Raw genomic sequence first — 25,677 nt, forward strand, 5'->3', positions numbered from 1 at the left:
CTGATTACAGTATTGACACTGTAAACCCAAATAAGTTGTCAATTTTTTTTTTGAGGCAAAAATTATCATGTAATATCAACTTAAATATTTTTTGTAGTGGAAACTTTAGAAATTCAATAAATGCTAACTTGCTAATTGGAAACACAATACTTTGATAGCATTAGTATAGCAATTGCTGAATGAGTGCGGCAATATGGAAAATGTAACATTTCTGTTCTCAAAATAAGATCATGCTCCACTCCTCACCTTGATGAAAAAAAAAAAAAAAAACATTACAGAAACTCTTCTAATTTAGGATATATATATACCTAAACATTAAATACTAAATCTCCCACTTAACATTAATCTTGCACAAAAAACATTGTAACACTTCATTTCAGCAATTACTCTCCCCTTCAAGTGTCATGGCAAAGCATGCTTGGAAATAGAAATCCCAGCCCAGCTCCAGTTAAACTTAAGTTTGTCCAAATGAAAAGAAACAAGTTCATAAAACTCAAAACAATTAAACAATTCAGATTACTTAAAATGTGTCAGTTTTGTGAACTCAAAAGAAAAAGAAAGTTCTATATATTCATAAAAGTTAATTTGATTGAACTAATTTGTTTAATTTAAATTGATCTTGCTCAAACCAATTAATTATTTTGAGCATTAGGGGTTTCATAATGGGCCCTATTTTAATGATCTAAGCGCATGGTCTACAGCGTACGGCACAAGTTCACTTAGGGCGTGTCTGAATCCACTTTTGCTAGTTTAATGACAGGAAAAATGGTCGGTGCGCTCGGCGCATGGTCTAACAGGGTTGTCCCTATTCTTACAATGAGTAATGGGTATGTTTTGGGATTTACGTGCGTTAAACCAATCAGAGTCTCATCTCCCATCCCCTTTAAATGCCAGTTGCGCTCACGCCATGGCAGATTCACTATTTACATGACAGAATTTGATAGTGGAAAGACCAAACGCATCTCCACGCAAGCGCAAACGGAACTGCTCGTGCGCAAGGTAAAAGTGCGCAAGCAGACCATCTATGGGACAAGCTGGATTCCACCATATCTTTATGTACACAATAATAATTTTTTACACTGTAATCCTGCTGTAAAATGCTTTATTTTAAATATCCAGAAATCACATCAATTTCAGTATTGTGTCGCAAAATCAACATAAATGTAAATGATGACTGATACATATTGATGGAACAATGGTGGTTTCACAGCTGATGTGACTCATACATCCTCTCTGTATGTTTTCTCTCATCCAGACTGACAAGCGCTAAAGCATAACAAACTCACTAAAGTCTAAGAAGGGATATTGCAATAAAATTTCAAAAGCAATTGCAAATTCACTTAGTGTTAGTCTTTCCCCATTCAGAATTAAAAGCCCTGAAGCGATTCCGATGCCCAGAAGCGATCGCCCTTGGTTATTGCTGTGTTTTCTCGTGGTGGCGCAGATGCTGCAAATATCTAGCAAAATATCTCACGTTACACATAACAAAATAAACTATTTCTCATGTGAGAAGATTCTGCTTCTAACAACCTGCCACCTTCTCTTTAGAAATGGAAAATAGGCATTTTGGTCTTTGTTTTGTATTCTTAACAAGTTAAAAATGTAACAGAAAATGATGTTGATTTAAAAATATTTTACAATATTTTAGTTGTTTTAATTGTTTGAGCCTAGATGTTCTTGTAGTAATGTCATTTGAAAGAACATGAGTAATCACTAAAATAATATAAAATATAATATAAATTCTTATATAATTCATAATACTTTTTAGAATTTTTGTTATTCTAAACAATGGCTAAAATGGGAGAAACATCCATTTATGATTGTTCTCTCTTTTCAGATCCTGACAGAGCTATTACAGCTATTTTGTTTTGAATACATCTTATTGCATTTATCAAGTGCTAATTGGTTACTTTAGTTGCTGAATTAGTTACATTCTTTTAGTATTGGAATGAGATAATTCTATCAGTTGTGCTAACAGAACTTGATTGGTATTAAACAGTAAATGTTTGAAATATAAGTTAGCACATTTAATTTTCAGTTAAATTGCATTTCATTGTTCTGTCAGAGCAGGTGTGAGGATAATAGCGGGGTAGTTCATGGAGCTGAAAAAAATTGCTGTGATTGTTCGAGTCTAAATTAGGCTTGCCATGCATGAAATCACATCAAGTGGTTTTATCTTTATTCAGCACTTCCTGTGACTGAACACAAGACAATTTTATATTTGAAAAAACCTACCTTAGTTTTAGGGTCCAATATCTTCACACCATATATAGAGATCTGAAGCTCCACTTTAGGAGTCTTCTGCCCCTCTGACTTCTTGATGTGCCTTTGAAACTGAGGAAGCAAAAGTGATTCAGCACATGCAGCGGAAGTATATACCAAGGGAAAAGCAGACCGAGCCGGAGGTGTTCACCATTTTTAAAGGCTGCTGGAGAGCAGTAGAGCATAAGGTGAAATGAGGTGCTCAAACACGTCTCTAGAGGAATACACCATTAAGTCCCAAGCTGGACGTACATTGGGCAAAAGAAATATCGCCAGGAAAAGGACATCATGCCCTTAATCCGTCACCCTGAAAATCCCACCAGGTTCTATTTCAGTTCTATTTTTAAATAACAACAAAGCAGTAAGATGTATCAAAAAGATTTTCACGTCAATGTGCAGCACTTTTCTCACAGTGTCTGAAACTTTTTTGTTCGATCAAGGATCCGGTCTCTCTAAACCTGTGGTTCTCTACTGGTTTGGCCGTGGGACCCACATTTTCCCATGGTTATTAAGCCACGACCCAAATATTTAGGAATTTGAACCAAGCAGATTTATTTCTTAAAAATGGTTGACACACACACACACACACACACACACACACACACACACACACACACACACACACACACACACACACACACACACACACACACACACACACACACACACACACACACACCTTCACAAGTACCTTCACACTTAACATAACATAAATTGTATGAATATTACTGATGAAAATACTAAAGGCTACAGCCTACAGTTCAGAATCAGTTCTTTCTTTTGGAAGACAATAACTCCATTTGTCGTGCACTTTGATCTTTGAAACTTTGCAGACCTTTTACATTCACAAACATATATATATATATATATATATATATTAGCTTTTGCCTTGTGTTAACAGGAACTCACATAACATTAAAATGAGGCTTGAGTCTGTTATGTGAACTTTAGAAGTAAATGTACCATTTTAAAATCTCTGTACATTTACATATAATTATTACAGCTGTTTCTGACCTATAAACAGGCATGAAGAACTGTGAGCACATTTTATGTCCTATAAATGCACAGAATGGTGGAGTGCTGTTGGACACACTACCTTCAGCTTCCTGACAGCCACACGGACCATGTCTGTCCCTTTGGGCTGCTCCACATCTGTGATTCCCAGGAACTACATAAACACACAGCAGGCACAATGTCAGTTGATTTAAGTAATGTATTAACGATATATTTTGTTTGTAATGGTGACTGGGTTAATAAGCATACAGTATGTGTGTGTAGCATTCTGTACTTGATGAAAACTTTGATGAAGGTGACAGTCACAGAAGAGGACTTTAGTGAGCTGTAATAACAGTCTATTCACTCTTTAGTGAATTTAGTACAAATTTAAACATCACTACATCCATCATACCAACAGCTTCAGCAGAGCAGGCTCATCTTTCACACATTTACACACACACACATCTCACATCCCAAAGTCAAAGATATGGTGTACACAGTGTGCATTTGCAGCGTAGGGCTGCTCCCACCCCCTTTTCTGTAGTACATATAAAAGAAGCAGAGAGAACCACAGGAACAAATAAGAAATACGTCTCAAACTGTACCTTTGCATTATACACAACATGACTTCTCACCAAGGCTTCAGGTGTGTGCATACTTGGTTTATCTGGATGTAAAAAGAGAATAAAGATGAAGAATTTAGGTGTAATGGCAGATGACTGATATTTCCAGTAAGTCAGCAAAAAAAAAAAATGTTAAGAAGTTTTTTCAGAACAAAGTCGGACGCGGATTTATGCATTTCTATGGCAACACTATCAATGGCAAAATGTATATGCAGCGGTCACTTGGTCACAAGTTGGAGCTCTCAAAAAATTCTTGAGCTTACAAGTTGTAATTATGAATTCTACGAGGATGTAAACACTTTTTACAAGTCGGAATCTCGTAATTACGGTAATTACGCCATGGCGTGAATGCACCTATAGTTACTGACTTGAAGCAAATTCATACATTTTTAATATAATGTTTGTTTCTGAACAACAATTGGGAAAATCTATCAAATTTTGTGCTGTTCCTAGCGCGTGTCACCAGCCGGTCTGCATATCCTTCTGTTCTCACTGATAGAAACGGGCAGCTGAGGGCTACAATATTTTTAGCAAGGTCCATAATAATTCAAGGCAGATTGTGCAGCACATTTTAGCTATAATTACTGCCTGAGCCTCTCACAATTTAATGCATGTTTAGCATTTATATTTTATAATGTACATTTACATTATTTAGCATTTATCATTTATTGACATGTATTTACGTCTATGCTATTCATGTGATTAAAAAGTAAGTGCATCTTTTCAGTGCTGCATTGCTGTGCAAAGATGGTCAGTCAATGTTTCATTCATTCATTAGATTCTTTTTTCTTTTTCTATACTTTTTTTGTGGTGTTCCTGAACTTTTTAATGCACCACAGGCACAAAAGCAGCAAAAATTTACAGTTTTACTAGAGATTTACATTTACTACAAGTTAATTATCGATTCTCCTGCATAGCTGACACTGCATATTTACCTCAGAGACACCTTAAAACACTTAACATTGATAAGGGTCTCCTGTCTTTCAGTCCCCCAACTTCAGTGCTTTAACATGAAACAATCAACACACCAAAGTCTCAAACACAAAGAAAGCCTTTTCATGTTTTTTGTTTCTGAGAATTTTTGAGAAAGGTGTGTAATGCGAAGATAATAACACTGTGATACAGTACTTGAGATCAAAGCAATGCACAGCATGAATAAATTAAACTGAGTACTCCTGCTTTTATTTATACTGCTGTTGTTGCATTTGTTGTCAGTTTCAATTATTCTCATGTGGTGATTAATCAGACCTCATCTTTTAATTAAATGTCTTCTTGTAGGCGTGTTAAATGTTGAGGTCCATGCATATCACGTTTTAATTAGAGCAGGGGTTTTAATACTGTCCAGGGAGTCCAGCGACCCCCAGGCGGCTACAAGGGGGAACTAGGCGGGTCGACAGAAAAGGATAGAGAATAGTGTAGTAAATTATTACATTTTCTAAATAATTACATAATAATAGTCACCTTTATTTATATAGCGCTTTTTACAATACAGATTGTTTCAAAGCAGCTTTACAGTGATGACAGGAAAATAATGCAACAAAGTTTGTTTCGGCTGAACAGCACATCTAGAAGAAAATAGTGTCATAGTCCAGCTTAAATAAGTTCAGTGATGGTTCATATTTGTTGTAAAAAAGTTATTAATTTAGTTCACTTATATATATATCCGCTCTGGAGAAAACAGTGATGTCATCGTTCAGCTCAGTTCAGTTCTCATAATGGTGTCAATGCAGGCAGATCAATAATATTGTTGAATATTAAGTGTCCCCAACTAAGCAAGCCAAAAGCCAAAGACGACAAATGCGACAGTGGCAAGGAACCAAAACTACATCAGGTGACAGAATGGATAAAAAAAAGCTTGGGAGAAACCAGGCTCAGTCGGGCTCAGTTCTCCTCTGGACAATGAACGAACAGTGTATGATAATGATTCAGGCAGCATTACAGGTCAGAAGTCAGATTGGATCGAGCATTCAGAATATTTATCCAGTTCCATCTGGTTGAAGATCGGAGTCATCACGCCGGTATGGAGACGGGTTTGTTGAGGATCAGTGCCACTGGCTGTCGTGTCGATGAAGCCTTCACAGGGGAGAGTCTAGTTGACACGATCTCTGCTGACACTTCAGGGATGCGTTGTGGTCATGTCTAGGCGCAGGTCAACCACCTGATGTGGATACTGGCCCGATCCGGCTGACTACATCTTGCGTTGTGGTACAGTAAACCTCGGGATAAACAGAGAGACTAATATTAACGTAGATGCCTTTCTTCTTGTGATGTATCAAGCACATCGGGTGTAATAGGAAGTGTCCCGGGTTCCGGCTGACCTAGTTTACGCAGTCTAAGAATCCTTTAACTGATTTGATTAATAGAAATTGATAATATTCTATGTGTATGCCAGGTTAAAGAGATGTGTTTTTTTCCCCAACTTATGGAAGCTAGATTGAGCCAGAAAGTGAAAAAATGTGAGTTTGGTATAGTTTTGTCATGTGTCGCTGTTCCATGTCCTTGTGTTGGAAGGTATAGGCCGTTTATTCATTATGGACCTCATTGAGGGGTCCCCCTGGAACGTCGGGGACCTCAGTGTATGCCTATATTACTTATAAGTAGGGCTGTAGTACTCGAGTCAGGTCTTTCTATGGTCTCGGACTTGTCTCGGACTCGCTGGTATTCGGACTCGGACTTGTCTCGGTCTCGGCCACTGGTCTTGCCAAATATGGCTTTCGGTCTCGACCGAGTCCAGGTGTCTTTATTATGTTCCCAGTAAGCACATATATGGCTCCTTAAAAAATAAATGTTTTGTCGGCGCCGATGGCCTCGTGGTCAGCGCGCCGACATGTAGCGCCGTTGCGGTCGGGCGGCCCGAGTTCGAGTCCCGGCTCGTGGACCTTTCCCGATCCCGTCCCCCGTCTCTCTCCCACCTCGCTTCCTGTCAACTCTATACTGTCCTGTCATAATAAAAGGCAAAAATCACCAAAAAAACAATATAAAAAAAAAGAAAAAAAAAAGTTTTAACTCGCTGAAAGTCCACCGCTAGTGCAACGTGAATATTCAAATTTTTAATTGTCCATAACAACCCGAAAACTTGCCTTGCACATCTAATTAATGGGCAGCCTCCTCCAATAGTACTGACAGCTGGGCTCATAGCTTGCAGGTTTGCTTAGTGGCAAACTCTTTTCATTTGATTGGTTCAACCGCCACCCGCCCGAATTTAATTAAAATATGATTTTTCGTCACGTCATCCGCCCGATCCACGGTTTATCCGCATCTCTGTGTGTGTGTGTGTGTGTTGGCTTGGCCCTCCCTCATGCAATTTAATTGGTTGACATCGCGTGTATGATTGACAGGAACAGAATATGAGGCTGATCAGACAGTCGAAACGAATGTGTGTGCGCCTTTAGGCCCATATAATTATTTTTTTGTTGTTCTTTGAATTAGTCAATTATTTTAAATAAAATTAAAATCATTCATTATATAATTATTAAATAATGATTTAAATTCTATAGGCTATATTTAAAAAAATAGAGTCGGCTCTTTGACACTGTTTTTGCTTTTAGATCAACAAATAATAACCCAAAATGATTGTCTTGATAATGTCACGCATAAGACTTTTTTTTCCTGTCCTGGACTCGGTCTTGACTCGGACTCGAACCTTTTTGGACTCGGTCTTGGACTCGAACATCTTTGGACTTGGTCTCGACTTGGACTCGACTAGTCCTGGTCTTGGACTCGACAAAGGTGGTCTTGACTACAGCCCTACTTATAAGGCGGGAAGACCCTGAACAGACAGCATCATTTTCTTCCTAGAGGGCTGACTGACATGTTGTGCTTTATTTCCTATTGCCCTTGTAGGTGTTGATGAAGAGCCCCTCATTGTTCTTTCTTTTCTCCCTTGAGCTGGGAGTGAAATTGTGAGTTGATGAATTGGCTCTATGGTCAGTGCATGCTGCCGTGATCTAGACCTGACTCAGCAGGGCACGGCTTTAGAAAAATGAAGAGAAACTGAAAAAACTGTGGGTGAGAAAGAGAGAGAGACAGAATAAAAGATTAAGGGCATAGAGGCTAAAGGAGACCAAGAGAGACAGCGAGTAAGAGAGATGGCCCTTAGAGTATAAGAACTGCGATGCCAACAAAAAACAATAATATAATGAAGCTGACAAGCCGTCTAATCCTGTGCCAAAGAGGAGACAGCTCTCTCACTGTTTATTTGACACCTTTATAACACAGGCTCTTCAGCATTCACCGCCACGCAGGTACAAACACACACACACACACATTAATCAGCTGAACTCTCTTTCCGCACACCAATTAATGCTCGACAGAGAGAGGGCGAACGCTCAGGCATTCCCTGCTGCAGCAATGTCATGAGGACATAAAAAAAAAACTCAACTGCTTACAGATTTGGGTGGCACAAATGTCTTTACCAATGAAACTTGATTTTAACAGTTGAAGAAAATGTCTGTGCTTGCCTGTGCAAAACTTACGCACAATGAAAGAGGGTTGGACTGACAGTTTTCCCATTATCAGGGTTGGGAACCATAAGGAATTAAACAATTCCAGTTCTGATTTCAATTGCGCTTTACAATTAAACATTTCTTACTGGTTCCATTAGCAATTTTGGTAGTACTATTAAATATGTGAAAGAAAAAAAAGTGAATTTCAATATTTATACTTACTGCCCTCAGTAGACTGCTGCCAAATTAAGAGATCATTTCAGATATACCAATTTAGAAATAAATGTAATGTATACAAAGATGAGGCAGCCTAAATACAATCAAATTATTGTCCCTAACTATATATATTAAATAAAAAGACTATTTATTAAATAAAAATGCCTTAGGGCCCTCTACATAAAAAGATATAACTGGGGACCCCACACAGTAGGTGCATAGGTCTGATCACTCTGACTATTGGACTAACCAGGCAAAAAATATAATAAAGTACATCTCTGTTCAACAAGCTGCAAGGGGCTTTTATATGGGTCTCTTCAGCAATAATAATAATAATAGCAATGCTTGTCTAGACAAACACTACAAATTTAAAAAAGCTAATACTATGTTATTTACATATCAAAGAGATTATGACAATCTCATTGTCATGATAATCATTTGAATAATCATGTGACACCAGTGTTTTTCCGGCGGATGTCGACAAAACTTAGGCAGGCAGTCACGTCAAAGTCAAAGCCAAGTTTATTTCTAGAGCACATTTAAAACAATTGAAGTTGACCAAAGTGCTATACATCCAAATCATAAATAAACAACAACAAAAATAAAACAACAACAAGAAGACAAAAACACACAGCTCTCAAACTGAAGTAAAAGCCAAAGAAAAGAAATACGTTTTAAGACTAGATTTAAAAGCGGACAGTGTTGGGGCCAGACAATGGTAAATTATTACATAGTTTAGGGGCCGCAACTGAAAAGGCCCGATCTCCCCTATGTTTCAGCCTTACTCTAGGGACAGCCAAGAGCATGCAATCTGCCGACCTAAGCGACCTCGATGGGACATGTTGTTGTATAAGTTCAGAAAGGTAGTAGTAGTAGTAGTAGTAGTAGTAGTAGATACTTTTATTCATCCCGAAGGAAATTCAAGGCATCCAGTAGCTTAGACAGAACACATCCACATACATACAAGATAAAATAAATAATAATAAAACATAATAATAAAACATATACATATATATATATATACATACATACACACATACATACATATACATATACACATACATATACACATTCACACATATATATACATACATATATATACACATACACACACACATACATATACCAATATAAAAAATATTAACAATGACTATGAATATTATCTATCTGCTGGCTTATGAATAGGACAATACATGACAGATGTTCATTATATAATTGACAGACAGCAAAAGACACAGACTCTTGCTCAAAAGTCCATCTCTCCCCTCCCCCTTTGTGTGGTATTGAAGAGCTGGATGGCCCTGGGGACAAAGGACCTCCTCAACCTGTCCGTAGAGCATGACAGCGACAGAAGTCTGCTACTGAACCTGCTCCTCTGTTTAATGAACGTGCTATGTAGTGGATGACGATCATTGCCCATGATCGCCAGCATCCTGCTCATTGTCCGTTTCTCTATAGTAGCTGTGAGTGACTCTAGCTCAATGCCGACGACAGAGCCAGCTTTTTTCACCAGTTTGTTTAGTCGCCCAGCATCTCTCTTCTTAGTACTGCCTCCCCAGCACACCACAGCATAAAACAGGACACTGGCAATGACTGACTGGTAAAACATCCTGAGTAGCTTACTGCAGATATTAAATGACCGCAGTCTCCTCAAGAAATAGAGCCTACTTTGCCCTTTCCGATACAGCGCATCCAAGTTAGCTGACCAATCCAGCTTGTTGTCCAAATGTACCCCCAGGTACTTATATGTGCTGACCACCTCCACATTAACCCCCTCAATGGAGACTGGTTGCATGTGTGGCTTCGATCTCCTAAAATCCACCACCAACTCTTTAGTCTTTGTTGCATTCAGCTGCAGATGGTTGAGCCTGCACCATTGCACAAAGTCATTAACCAGGTTCCTGTACTCAAACTCCTGTCCATCCCTGATACAGCCCACAATTGATGTATCATCCGAAAACTTCTGCATGTGGCATGACTCCGAGTTGTAGCTGAAGTCAGAAGTGTACAGGGTGAACAGGAATGGTGAAAGCACAGTCCCCTGAGGCGCTCCAGTGCTACATACCACAGTCTCCGAGAAACAGTCCTTCAGCCTTACAAACTGTGGTCTCTCTGTCAAGTAGTCTGTTATCCAGGATACCAGGTGAGCATCAACTCCCATCTGCACCAGCTTATCCCTCAATCTGGCAGGCTGAATGGTGTTAAAGGCGCTAGAAAAATCAAAGAACATAATTCTCACAGCACTTTTCCCCTTGTCCAGATGAGAATGCACTCTGTGCAGTAGGTATATGATGGCATCATCCACACCCACCTTCTCCTGGTATGCAAACTGAAGCCGGTCAAGTGAGTGGCTGACTTGTGGTCTCAGGGTGCGAAGTAGCAATCGTTCCATCGTCTTCATCATGTGTGAAGTTAGAGCGACTGGCCTAAAGTCATTTAGCTCACTGGGAAGCGGTTTCTTAGGAATTGGGATAAGACATGATGTCTTCCACAGTGCTGGTACCTTCCCTAGACGGAGGCTAAGATTGAAGACGTGCTGTAGAGGCTCCGCCAATTCCGCCGCACAGGCTTTGAGCAGTCTGGGACACACTCGGTCCGGGCCGGCTGCTTTTCCTGGGCGAATTCTACTCAGCTCTCTTCTAACTTGATACGTTGTGATAATGGGAGGAAGTGAGGTCCCTTCGTTGAGTACTGGAGAGAGTGGGGCATCATTGAGTGCTGGCTGAAGACTATAGGCTGAAGTGCATGCACAGGGGAGGGGTACAGTTAATCTTGAAGATGAGTGAGAGCATGGGGGGGCATGCTGTGAACAGATTAAGGTAGGTGGGGGGTGCAGTGTCGGGGTTGGGCAAGCCATTGCAGCGGTAAAAGGGCAATCAAACCTGTTGTAGAACTGGTTGAGCTGGTTTGCTCTCACCACATCCCCTTCCACTATACTACTCTTCTTCTTTCCGCCAGTAATAATTTTCATGCCCTCCCAGACCTCCTTCATGCTGTTCTCCTGCAACTTCTGCTCTACCTTCTTTCTGTATTCCTCCCTTGCCTCTTTCAGCTTGATCTTGAGTTCCCCCTGTACGCACCTCAGCTTCGCCTGGTCCCCCTCTTTAAACGCTCTAGGTAGGTCGGAGCTAGACCATTTAAGGATTTATAAGCAAACACTAAAAATTTTAAATCAATCCTAAAACGTACTGGAAGCCAGTGAAGGGAGGCCAGTAGAGGAGAAATGTGATCACGCTTACGTATCCCTTTTAATAGTCAAGCTGCAGCATTCTGCACCAACTACAGGCGTGAGAGAGAGGCATGGCTGACACCAGCATAGAGGGCATTACAATAGTCCAATCGAGAGGAGATGAAAACATGTATAACTCTTTCAAAGTCTTTAAATGACAAAAAACGTTTCACTTTAGATAAGAGCCTTACCTGATAAAAACTGGCTTTAACCACAGATTTTATCTGTTTTTCAAGTTTAAAATCACTGTCCATGATTACTCCTCGAATTTTAACTGAGGATTTAACGTACGGAAGTAAGGAACCCAATTCTTTCACTCTCGTTTTACTCTCGTTAAAATATAAAAAATTCATGGCCATCCAAGCTTTAATGTCTGTGAGGCAGTCCAACAATAATTTTAAAGAGCTGGTATCCTTTTGTTTCAATGGCAGATAAAGTTGTGTGTCGTCTGCATAACAGTGATTCGAAATGCCATGCTTTCCTAGGATAGACCCTAAAGGGAGGATGTACAGGGAAAACAGCATTGGGCCAAGAATAGACCCCTGGGGGACTCCACAAGGAAAAGGTGCCAATGGGGAAAGTCTCCAAGGCAAACAGAAAACTTCCAATCAGACAGATATGACCTAAACCACTCTAGAGCAAAACCTTTGATACCAACACAGTGGTCCAACCTAGAGATCAGAATATTATAATCAATGGTATCAAATGCAGCTGTAAGGTCTAACAGCATTAGAACAGCAGAATCTCCAGAGTCTGTGACCAGTAAGAGGTTGTTAACTTTTAAAAAACTTTTAAAAGTGTAGTTTCTGTACTATGAAGGGCTTTAAATCCCAAAAAGATTGCAACTGTATACATACAACTTTCTGTATAATATTTTCGAAAGAAATGGAAGTTTAGAAATTGGTCGGTAATTGGAGAAAACTAATGTGTTAAGATTGGGTTTTATTTTATTTTATTTTATATTTTATTTATTTTATTAGTGGTTGTACCACTGCATGTTTGAACACCTGTGGTCAGACTGCTATTTATAATTCCTAGAATTTTAGGCCCAATAGTTTCAAAAACTTCTTTTAAAAAACGTGGAGGGACAACATACTGTATGTAGGACAGGCGGATGATTTAATCTGATCAATGATATCTTTCAGAAAAGATAAAGACACAGGCTCAAACTGGTTAAAGACAGCAGAGCAGGAGACAATAATAGAAGGGTCCTCAGAAGAAGGTAAAATGTGTGCTCTAATATTTTCTATCTTATCTATAATTTTTTTTTAAAACTTCTCGCAGACATCTGGAGAGGAGTAAGATCAATACAGTTGAGAGGTAGGCCCATTTAGAACAGCATTAATTGTACTAAAAAGAGCTTGAGGTTTGTGAGAATTTTTCGAAATAATATCAGATAGGTATTTCATTTTCTCAGCTTTTACAGTTTTTGGGTATTTATGCCAGGTGTCTTTTAAGATGTCAAGAGACACCTGTAGTCTGTTTTTCTTCCACTGTCGTTCAGCTCTCCTGCACTCTCATCTGACAGCACGAGTAGTATCGTTCAACCATGGTTCACTTTTTGGCTTAGAACGCATAACTTTAAAAGGTGCAACAATGTCTAATACACTTTGGCAGGTAGAATCAAACAGTGAGGATAACTCCTCTGTATTAAAACAGGAAGGGGGCATAAAATTAGTTTCATCCAAACTTTGGAAAACAGTAGAAAACGTCTCGGTTACTAATGTAACCCTCGTTCCCTGAAGGAGGGAACGGGAGACATAACGTTGACGTGACAACGTAATTGGGATCACTTCAGGGAGCCCTATCAACTTCGAGTGTCTACAGAATGAGCCAATGACCGTTGGCGTGCGTGAATCGCGTCACGCGCCCCGTGCCGCAGCGCGGGTATCGTAAGTGAGCTTCGTTGGGCTTCGTAAGCCTTGGGCACGTATCCGGGCCGGGGTCTCAGGATCACGTGAGAGTTAGTCAGGACAAATTCTAGGCAGTTGAGGATACGAACACCACGCTCGCACATGGGAGCAACGGCCGCCTCCGCAACTTTCGTGAAGACAAGGGACGACAGGGCCAGCCTGAAGGGTAAGACTTTGTACTGATATGCCCGTCCCTCAAACGCAAAGCGAAGAAACGGTCTGTGTCGAGGGAGATCGCGAGATTCAGGTTGATCGCGGCAAATCAATCTTGGATGCACTTGAAAATGCGTTTCTGCGTAAGCATCTTGAACGCCAGCCTGTGAAGGGACCAGTTTAGGACACGCAGGTCCAAGATTGGTCATAACCCACCACCTTTCTTGGGTACAATGAAGTACGGGCTGTAGAAGCCGGTCTTCATATCGGCTGGAAGGATCGGCTCGAGTCTTTCGCCAGTAGAACTGCAATCTCTGCCCTGAGCACAGGGGCATTGTCCGCCAGAACACGGGTGAACAGGCTGGGGGACACCGGGTGAACTGAATCGCATAGCCGAGTCTGATAGTACGGAAGAGCCAGCGAGACCGGCTGGGAAGCGCTAGCCAGGCTCTCAGACACTGTGCAAACGGGACCAACGGCACCACAGACGTACCCGGGGTGGGGCAGTGCGGCGAAATGTAGGGACCTGACTCGGATGGCATAGCGGCCCGGAGTGGGGTCTGAGTGTGAGGTGCAACACGTACCTGCTTCCGTCGAAGGGCAGAGTGAGTGTGCGGAGGCGACAGTGCATCCAGGACACAGCCACTGCTGCTTGCTGGCGATGAAAGAGGGGCCTGAGGGTGACCAGGCATAGCGTCGTCAATCGCCAAGCGTGCCCTCTTGGGACCCAGAGGTTTCAGAAACTGCTGTTTTATGCGGAACAGAAACAAAAGGAAACAGGAGATTCTCCGCCCGGCCCTCCACCGGGGGAAGGAGTGGCGCCTTCACCATCTCCTGAAGAGCAGTCTGATTCACCTCTGGGTCGCCCGTCACAGGGTCGTTTGCACCTTCGCTTGCCTCCTGGTTTGGCAGCGGCCTGGACAGGCGGGGTCGACTTCCTGCGGCTTGCTCCACGCTGAGACCTAGGTGGTTGCTGCTGCTGAGGTTTCGCGAGAGTGGAGGACGCCACAGAAGGTCGACCTCTGCGACGAGCAGATGGAGGGTCTGCGGCTGGCGGACAGGTGGGGGCAGCAGCGGTCTGCAGGGGCAGGATGTGTCGGATGGCCTCCGTCTGCTTCTGGGCGGCTGAGAATTGCTGGGAAAAGCTCTCGACCGCATTGCCGAACAAACCAACCTGGGACAGATATTTATCGGTGTCCCTCATACTGGCCAGGTTGAGCCAAAGGTGGCACTCCTGGACCACCAAGGTAGACATCGCCTGACTGATGGAATGTGCAGTTTCTTTCGTCGCCTGGAGGGCGAGGTCAGTTGCCACACGGAGCTCCCGGAGGAGCTCTGGGTCAGAACCACCCTCAAGCATGAGCGGTCCATGAGCGCCTGGGCCTGGTCGACCTGCAAGAGCGCCATGACATGGAGGGCAGAAGCAGCCTGTCCACAGGCTTTGTAAGCCTTCGCCGTGAGACCGGACGATAACTTACAAGCTTTGGACGGGAGGTGTGGATTCCCCCGCCAAGAGGAAGTGGACGATGGACACAGCTGCATTGCAATGGCACGCTCGGAGATCTCAGAGCTCAGACCGGCGGGAGATCCACATACCCCTTGGCTGCCCCGAGAAACCAATCATCCCACCAATGCAGGTGCAGAACCGATGTGGTGCAGAATAGACACTATCGGGGCATAGGCGAGGGGACAGCACCTCCCTTGAGGTAAGAGAGTATCGATCTTAACGTGGCCATAGTCATATTCCCGCAATGGGAAAATTAACTATTCACAAAAGCTGCCTCAGCATGCTGAATGCCCAAACATTAGAGGCAACTATTGTGGCCGTCTGCTGGCGCCAAGGAACGACCACACCCAGAAACGCACAAGCGGAATGACATCCTGAAAAGAATACAGGGTTACGCTTGTGTAGCTCTTTTGGTTGAAAAGAAAAAAGACTCGAGCCGATCCTTCCAGCCGATATGAAGACCGGCTTCTACAGCCCTAACAAACTCTAAACATAGGGCGCTTACGGTAAGCGTTTTCTGGCGCATAATGTGACGTTTGAGAACCTAAAACCCCGTTTCTCCCAGTTGACACGGCAACACATAACCGGCGTTTTCAGAAATCTCCACTTTGGCCAGAGTTTTTAGAAATAATTGTTTTCTGGGATAAAAACGGCGTTTTCGTGTAAATGACAGGCCAAAAGGCAGGGAAATATCTGCGTTTTCCCATCATGTAAACGGGGCCAAAGTCACCATGAAAGTAATGAACACCATGAATCTGCAAAGCTGAAAACATTTCCCTGATGGGATACAACATTAATTTAGGGAACCATTTAACCTTCTATACGTACAAGGCTTCAATGGCCATGGTTTGCCTTGGATCTCCTTGATCACTGGATCAGTCCCAGAGACTGACTGCTAGTTTGATGGATCCTCAACTGAGGTCAGTGTGAGCGGCTGGCACACCAAGCCCGGTGATCTCAGCGCCCTCAAGTCCGGTGGACTTTCTGTCTGCCCTGTCACAGCCAAGGAGGCAGAATATGAACTCTCTGTCTATATTAGTACTGATATTCAGTACTCATGTTGCTTAACTATTCCATCCATCCATTTATCCAACCAAATTTACATTAAAAACTAACAATAACAAAAGTCAAAAAAGGGCACTTATCTGTCAGAGGCCAAAAGTGCAGGTGCTTGAGCACCACTTGGGTTCTATCTGTGCACATCCTAACAGAAACTGTTAGGACTATTCCAGATGGTGTTGTGTGCTGTAATATACCGACCACCTAAATACAATAAGGATTTCATCAATGACTTTTCTGACTTTTTGTCTGGAATTATGTCAAACTATGACAGGATTTTAATAGTTGGTGACTCCTGTTTTGTCATGTGGTTAACAAATTTGTAACCTTGAAGTTTGTGAAGCGTTTTTTTTTTTTTGAAGGTTACAAATTTGTAAACCACATGACAAAACAGGAGTCACCAACTATTAAAATCCTGTCATAGTTTGACATAATTCCAGACAAAAAGTCAGAAAAGTCATTGATGAAATCCTTATTGTATTTAGGTGGTCGGTATATTACAGCATTATTTGTTTGGCTACCATTTGATAATGGATGCTGTTAAGGAGGTGCATTTTTACTTCTGTGGAAACGCTTTTGGCCTGTTTGCATTTGCTTCGCTGTCTGTCCACACAAACGAACCTCGCGCCATGTCTGTTGTTTTGAAAGGAACTGGAAGTCGCTCGTTGTTGTCGATTTTGAGGATTCTGATTGGCTTGCATGGCTTTATTCTTCTCCCTACACTGCCGCCCATAGGCTTGGCATAGTTATGATGTTGCTCGACGGCGTATTTATGCGGGTTGTGTGCACGATGTTATTTTTGAAAACGGAGGGGGAGAAATATTCGTTTCTCTAAATACCCGGCTATGTGTAAATGTGGCCTTTAACTTGATAAGTGTTTTCTTCAATCATCTGATTATTAGAACACCTAACACCTTCACCACATTTTGAGAAAAGAAAAACCCTGGACACCACAACCTTTTACGGCAAAACATAGCAACATAATTATTCACAGAATTCAGAGTTCAGAGTCTCTACTTCAAAAATTGCTGAGTCATGCGACCTCCAAAATTCATAACATTGATCTACTAGGTCATTTAAATATTTTTTTATATTAAAGCAAGTATAAGTGAAATCACAATGGTCCAATTAACAGGTTCATGTAGTTCATTGGCCTTTGAACTAAAAAATAATAACCTTGGTGCAAAGGAGACAGGTCCATTTTTAGCTTTACCCTTTGCTTTTCCCTGTACCTCACTGAGCTATGAAAAGGTTACTGCACCGCAGGACATCTCTGTCCAGAGCTTAGGTCTAAAGGTCATTTTGTAATGCTCCCACCGATTAACTGTCAGTTTAAACACAAATAATCATAAAGGGTAAGCATTCAAAACAACTGGTGAAAAGCAAGTGCATGGATGAGGTCACTTAATGTGCATTAATTTAGATGTTAAAAAGCAACCTGTTACCAAAGTTATAATTATGCCAGGCTTATTTATCTTGTGAACATGATTTCAGTTTCAACCTTTTGCAAAAGAATAGCAAAACTTCACCTAAATATAGGTCATCCCTGGTGGCAAAACGTCTAGGTTATGACTGTAACTGTTCACTGTTCTGAGAACAGGGAACGAGACACTGCGTCGATGACGCTATTGGGGAACGCCCTCCACGTGAACCAGTGTTTGAAAAACTATCCAATCATGGCAATCGAATTTGACCGGCAAAAGCCTATGACGACCCTACTACTGTGACCCGGAAGTATAAAAGGGGCGCCTAGAGAACATGTCATCCACTTTCGTCTGAAGGGACTGTTCAGCAGGCATCCCAGAGGCATGGCTAATGACGCAGTGTCACAGTTCTCAGGGAACAGAGGTTACAGTCGTAACCTAGACGTTCCCTTTTGAAAGGGAACTCGCACTGCGTCGATGACGCTGTTGGGGAACGAAGTACAATCCCACCATGCTGAGGGGAGTGGATGCCAATTATGGCTCTTGACAAAACGTTAGAACTGTCAGTTTCAACCTGAAATGCAAAGAAAACACTCCCCCTTCGGGGTCACATACAGGCTGTCAGTGACATTATTCCCTACGGAATTGGTCACTGCCCAAGCTATAAGCCTCAAAGAGGCCTACAAAAAAGGAAAAGCCTACCAAGGCCGCTAAAGGGCTTGAAACCAACAGCTTCCATGGAAGGGGTTCCTTTAATGGAATATGGCCAGGAGGTCCGAAAGGAGTGCCTTCCAGTCACTTTCTGAGGGGGACATAAAGTCAACCCCATATGCCACCAGGGAGGCTGACCTGATCAAATCTACTGACCTAGTCTTGCCAACAATCTGTCTGTTTTCATAAACAGACTCTCTCACAAAACCAATAGTGAAACCGGATCATAGAGATAGGCATCCTGGAGAATAGAACTCAGCATAGAACTTTATAACCCTTGCAAACAAGGGGAGTAACTCTACTCAATCCTGGATCTACACAGTGCTTTGAAACAATGTGGAGGCTGGGCACTCTAACAAGGGACCCTAGAAAAGGGGAGCGCCTCCAGCTAGATCCAGCAGATCTAGCAGGGAGGCCTCATGAGAGTCCTTCAAACTTCTAACCAGACTTAGGGTTACCTAAAAAAATAAAATAATAATAATAATAATAATAATAATACATATACATATGTATATATATATATGTACACACATATAGTATATATTGTATGTATGTACATACATATATATATATATATATATATATATATATATGACCAGGCTCTGGGCTAGAATCAGGGAGGCTAAAAGGCAGCCTACAACGTGATGATCTTATTTATTGCTAAAATCCACAACATGGTTGAGCCACCTTCAAGGATTCCTGTGAAGGCCTGCTACTTGATAGCGATATTTGTTAGCCTCAGATATCATTAGGGTTGGGTACCTAAACCCGGTACCAATATGGAACCGGTACCTAAAGGCTCGTTTCCACTGAGTGCAGTACAGTAAAGTACTGTACGGTTCATGTCGGTAAACCATGAATCGGCTAGCATTTTCACTGCCAACAGTACCCTACTTGATAGGCGTGGTGTAGCCTATGCCAGGAGAAGCGATCGACGTCATTTTTCGCGTGAAGAAGAAAGCGACATAGACAACAATGGATGACACACAGCAGCTCGTGTTCTTGCTTCTCGGCATGTTTGTCACAAGAAGTCAAGCGTCGACATTAGGCATTTCTCAATACCAAGTGCGCAAAGTTCGGACTTGCTAAGTCCGACTCAGGAGAATGACTCAGGAGAATGACTCCCGAGGACGCAAGTCCGGTAATTCTGCAAATGGAACAGCACGTTCCTGAAAGCGTCACTCAGCTCGCTCTGCTACTCTGGTTATCTCTGTATGTATATTTTAGGTAACAATAAAACGAAATATGTTATAAAACACAACCCTGCCTCTTTTCGTTTAAATGTAACAAATATTAAACTTATTAATATGGTTCAGGCAATATGTGCATTGTACTCTGATCATCTTCACTGTAATAAAATAAAAAATGACAAAACTCAACCCTGTCTCTTTTTGTTAAATTTCAGTTTTATAGCCATTATAAAATAAGTAAAAAGTACAAGAAATAAAGCAAACAATTCAGTCAAACATACAAACTCAGCGCTCTTGTCTAAAGTTACAACAGTAAAGTTAAATAGCCTAAATATAAAGTTATGAAATTTCACTTAGCCCTCAGCCAAAACGATTGGCCAGGGAAAATATGATAGATTCACGAGACCAAAGATCACCCGTTAGGTCTACACAAGACGAATTATATCTCATGTTTAACCACTACATAGACGTCAGAGTCAGCGGCAAACGTCAGAAGGACCAGCCCAGGAAAGTGCCCGGTGATCGCCTGGAATGGATCTCACAACCTGAATCAAATTTTCATAAATCTTTCAAAATAAACCACAGATTTGAGCTTTAAACAACTACATTTTCGCCTGAAAAACTCTTAAAACTACATTTCGTGACACAATAACAGTAGTATTATATTTCAACTGTATATTAAAAAAATGGCGCTTCTTATGTTGTCATTCCCCTTGTAGCACGCGCAAGTGATGATACTCTGTCAACCAATCAACATTCTGCAGTGAGTCTAGCTCCACCCTTTAGTACCGTACCACTGTGCTAGGTAACCCAACAGAAGGGTACCGAAAAAGTGGTATGGTACGGTTCGGCATTTTGGTACCATTCACAACTTTTGACAGTGGAAACGGAAATAATTGCGCACCGTACCGTACTGTACCGTACCGGTCAGTGGAAACGAGCCATAAGTAACCGGTATGTAACCGGACCGGAACAAAACGCAGATTTAGGTGCCTCATTTCGGTGCCACTTAAATGCCTCAGCTGTCGGATGAAATATATTTAACCCTTTGTACGATCGTTCACGCCAGTGATTAGAACGTTCAGATCGCGTGATCATCAACTTCTAAATTCAAATCTGTGTTCGCGCGTTGGCTGGCACTGCAGAGACAGACGCTGCAGTGTTATTGCACGCGCCCCACCCCGCAGCTCGGGTATATGCAGCTCAGCGCTGTTATATAGCCTATCACAACTATTCTGGGTTTTCAACCACATAAGGTTTATTTTAGGTTCCAGACATTCAAATACACATAATTATTAGCAAACCAACATTTATAGTTTGTAAAATACACACTGATGGCTATGGAAGCGGCAATAACAATCCTTTCAATTATAAATTGATGACGTGTTTAGATACACATTGTGTAGGTAACTATAAAATTTACTCTATTCTTCTCACACTTCACCAGCCACTTTAAAGTATTTTGGGAGAAGTGGATGAATTGACGTGTTGACAGATACAATTCTCTGAAATGTGGTGCATACTAACATGGCGCCCATTGTGCGTTATAGATCAACTAACATGAATGATCATTATAAAGGTTTCTGAAATGACAAACCACATTCACTTATGTATTTTGTGGTGGCCGGAAGGAAACAGTCCATCACAACGCAGCACAGTCACCTGCAGCACCATGGAGAGCGCCATCAGAGGGCACAAGGTTTGGGTGAAACAGTGGTGTTCAGGACAAAGGACAGCTCTAACACAGGTGTGCAGCATTCCCCTCTGACAGGCAGCCTCAGCTGCAGGCTGTTGAGCCCAATTAGTAATCACATAAAAGTGAACAAAGAAGCCACAGTAGAGGGAGAAGCAGGGGAAGAGGACAGACCCAGTGTTGGATGCATTCAAGCCCAGCCAGCCCAACTACCCTCTTGAAGATAGAGGCTTAATTGACGGCGTGAGTAAAGTGAATCTCCTTAACTAATCCCACACCTCTTCTGCCTCTTTTCCAGAAGTAAATTGATGCAAAAAGGAGCCACCTGAGAAAGAAGAAGTACCTAAGTTCAAGTTTTCTCCCCTTTACCCTTAACCCTGCTTTATGACAAATAAAGAACTTTAAGTTTTGCTCCAGTGAAGTTCGGCCTGGTGAATGATTTACTTTGAATTCCAGAGCTAACCCTCTCAGCCTTGTGTTTGAAGTTTACATATGGTGGAGAATGCGGGCATGAGTTGAGCCTCGCCTGGGATTCAGACAGTGAAGAGAAACACTAAGAAAATGGAGGAAGCCCTGACCGCCATTCTGCAGGCCCAAACGACCCTGAATGCAGCAGTCACAGAGCTCTGCCGAAGGACTGAGGCACACGGTAGGAGGCCCCAAGATTATCTGACCAAAATGACTATAGAAGATGATGTTGAAACCTATCTTGACCTTTTTGAAAAAACTGCCCAAAGAGAGAGATGGCCCAGGGCAGACTGGGCGAACCTGATACTCCCTCTGCTAACTGGGGAAGCCCAGAAGGCCTGCCGTGACCTCACCATTCATGAGGCAACAAACTATGAAGTGGTCAAGAGGTCAATCCTGGCCCAATATGGGCTCAGCCTGCCTGCCAAGGCTCAGCGTGTCCATAGCTGGGAATACCGTCCATCACTTCCAGCGCGGGCTCAAGTAACCACGTTAACCCACATGGTAAGAAGCTGGCTAGACGAAGGAGATGGGCCACCAGCGGTAGAAAGAGTGGTGATTGATCGGTGCACACGTGGCCTGCCTACAGATGCAAAAGAATATGTGGCTCAACAGGGACCACCAAGTGTAGATGCCTTGATTGCACTCCTAGAAAACCACCAGGTGACTGTGAGCTTGATGAAACCTGAAGTACCCAAAAACCTCTCTTGGAAACCGAGACAAGAGCGAGAACCTCCTAGGAAGCACCCCGAAGCGGTCCAACCAGGACCCCTAAAAGCCCAAGGAAACTGGAAAGATGAAAGGCCTCTACGAAATCCTGCTCCATTCCGATGCTTTACGTGTGGGAGGGAGGGAGGGACACCTGGCCCGGGATTGCCCAGGCCGAGAGGAGCCGATGCCCACCGCCAGTACCTCGGAATCCAGGTTCCCATGCCATTTTCTTACCACCTGTTGGGCTCATGAGGGGACGGCCGCCCCTAAAGTTCCTGTTAAGATTGGGGGCAAAGACACAGAAGCACTTATAGACTCAGGCAGTATGGTAACACTAGTCCGGCCAGAATTTGCAGGACCTATCATGGGGAAAGAGATCTCCGTTTCCTGTATTCATGGGGACACCAGAAACTACCCCACTGCAGAATTAAGCATGGTCACCCCACGGGGGCAATTCCGAGTACGAGCAGGGGTCGTCGATCGCCTGCCAGTCCCTGTCCTCGTGGGCCGAGACTCTCAAGCCTTTTCTGCCTACTGGACAAACCGAGCTACAGAGGGGAGGAAACCTACTCGGCGCAGAAGAAGAGGCCGTCTATCCAGTCACTGCGTTTTTCTAACCAATGCAGGGACCACGGATGCAGATGCAACCAGCCCTGAAGAGCCCCACAATGGTGATAGAGGTGAGGTACATCACTCTGACTCCACTGCCACTGCTTCAGAAGACCCCGAAGGTGTACAGGTTCGTGACGATATAGAATCCCATGAAGTATTTTCTGAATTTCCCCCGGCAGAAATCCTCCAAGGAGAAAGGCTGGGACGGTTCGGCACCGCTCAACTGCAAGACCCGGTACTGAGCCAAGCATGGGGGAATGCCCAGGTGATTGAGGGCCAGCCACAAGTTGGGGTGAGTAGACTCGCTTATCCACATTTTATGATCAAAAACAGATTGTTGTATAGAGTGGATCAGCGAAGAGGTGAAATTATAAATCAGTTGCTGGTCCCCAACCCATACACCACTAAAGTGTTATATCTCGCCCACACTCACCTGCTGGGGGGCCATTTGGGGACAGAGAAGACCTATGAAAGGATCCTCACACGGTTCTATTGGCCCGGGGTTAAAAAGGCGGTAGAAGAATATTGTCGTCACTGTACTGAATGTCAACTCAACAGCCCCAAGGTAACCTACCGAAACCCCCTTATTCCTCTACCAATCATTGAGACCCCTTTCAGCAGGATTGCACTGGACATTGTGGGACCGCTGCCAAAATCGAACCGGGGACACCGATACCTTCTAGTCATCCTTGACTATGCCACCCGATTCCCAGAGGCCATACCTCTCCGATCAGCCACCTCAAAGGCCGTCGCCAGAGAACTGGTCCAACTCTTCAGCTGGGTGGGGATTGCAGACGAGATCCTTACTGACCAAGGTTCTTGCTTCATGTCTACGGTTATGAAAGAGACCTGCCGGCAACTGAAGGTAAAACAAATCAAAACCTCCATATACCACCCACAGACTGATGGGCTGGTAGAGAGGTTTAACAAAACCCTTAAACAAATGTTAAAGAAAGTGATTGACATTGATGGCAAAAATTGGGATCACCTGTTACCATATGTCTTGTTCTCTATTCGAGAAGTCCCACAAAGCTCCACTGGTTTCTCGCCCTTTGAACTCCTCTACGGGCGACGACCTCGAGGGATTCTGGACCTCGCTAAAGAGTGTTGGGAACAGCAACCATCACCACACCGCACCGTCATTGAGCATGTTGAACAGATGCACGACCGAATGGCAAGGATCTGGCCGATAGTAAGGGAACACATGCAACAAGCCCAACAACAACAGGCCAAAATATACAACAGGGGAGCCAAGATAAGAGATTTTCACCCCGGAGAAAAGGTATTAGTACTAGTACCATCCAACGAGTGCAAGTTCCTCGCCAAGTGGCAGGGACCCTATGAGATTGTAGAGCGGGTGGGCCCGGTCAACTACAGAGTACGCCAACCTGGCCGAAGGAAAGGCCAGCAAATCTACCATATAAACCTTCTGAAAATGTGGCGTGAACCTATCGCACCTACAAGCAATGTGCTCACAGCCAGTGTCACTTCTCCTATAACCCCGCAGGTAAAGATGGGTAACCAGCTCTCCCCTAGGCAAAAGCAAGAGTTACGTGAACTCGTGTGGCGAAACCGTGACGTCTTCTCGGATCTGCCTGGACGGACCTCCATTATAGCCCACGATATAGTAACTGAACCGGGGAAGGTAGTTAGGCTTCGACCCTACAGGATACCAGAAGCAAAAAGGGAAGCCATCCGGGCCGAAGTGAAGAAAATGCTTGACCTAGGTGTTATAGAGGAGTCCCAAAGTGCGTGGTCAAGTCCTATCGTCCTCGTACCAAAACCAGATGGGAGTACACGATTCTGTAATGACTACAGAAAACTGAATGAAGTTTCCCAGTTCAATACCTACCCTATGCCAAGGATAGATGAGTTAATCGAGCGACTGGGCCCTGCACGTTTTATCACAACCCTTGACTTGACCAAAGGGTACTGGCAAGTACCTCTAACCCCCCAAGCCAAACCAAAAACCGCCTTCTCCACTCCTGAGGGGACCTTCCAATACCGGGTTCTTCCTTTTGGGGTCCACGGAGCACCAGCCACGTTCCAAAGGCTCATGGATAGAGTCCTCCGTCCCCACCAGCAATATGCTGCTGCATACCTCGACGACATTGTTATCCATGACAGGAGTTGGGAGGAGCATCTTCACCATCTAGAGGCTGTATTACAAGCATTACGGTCAGCGGCTCTTACAGCAAATCCAGGCAAGTGTTCACTCGCCCAAGAAGAGGCCAACTATCTAGGGTACACTGTTGGGAAAGGAAATGTGAAACCCCAACCTAAGAAAATCGACACCATACTTACCTGGCCCCGACCTCAAACCAAGAAACAGGTAAGAACCTTCCTTGGACTACTTGGTTACTACCGAATATTCATACCTGGCTTCGCCACAAAAGCAGCCCCCCTAACTGAGTTGACCCGCAAGTATCTCCCAAACCAGGTGAGCTGGACCAAAGAAGCAGAAC

General features: G+C 43.2%; 1 protein-coding gene across 1 annotated transcript in view; it reads right to left on the reverse strand.

Annotated features, from left to right (window-relative positions):
• gulp1b (GULP PTB domain containing engulfment adaptor 1b) overlaps positions 1-25,677 on the reverse strand; it is a 79,692-nt gene that overhangs the window by 10,376 nt on the left and 43,639 nt on the right. Inside the window, exons 3-5 of the mRNA XM_084426258.1 lie at positions 3,864-3,925; positions 3,359-3,430; positions 2,236-2,334 (exon numbers count right to left, since the gene is read on the reverse strand). Coding sequence (XP_084282384.1) covers positions 2,236-2,334; positions 3,359-3,430; positions 3,864-3,925 — 233 coding nt within the window. The remainder of the gene's footprint in view (positions 1-2,235; positions 2,335-3,358; positions 3,431-3,863; positions 3,926-25,677) is intronic.

The sequence above is a fragment of the Rutilus rutilus genome, assembly GCF_951802725.1.
Source record: "Rutilus rutilus genome assembly, chromosome: 12".
NCBI classification, from domain to species: Eukaryota; Metazoa; Chordata; class Actinopteri; order Cypriniformes; family Leuciscidae; genus Rutilus; species Rutilus rutilus.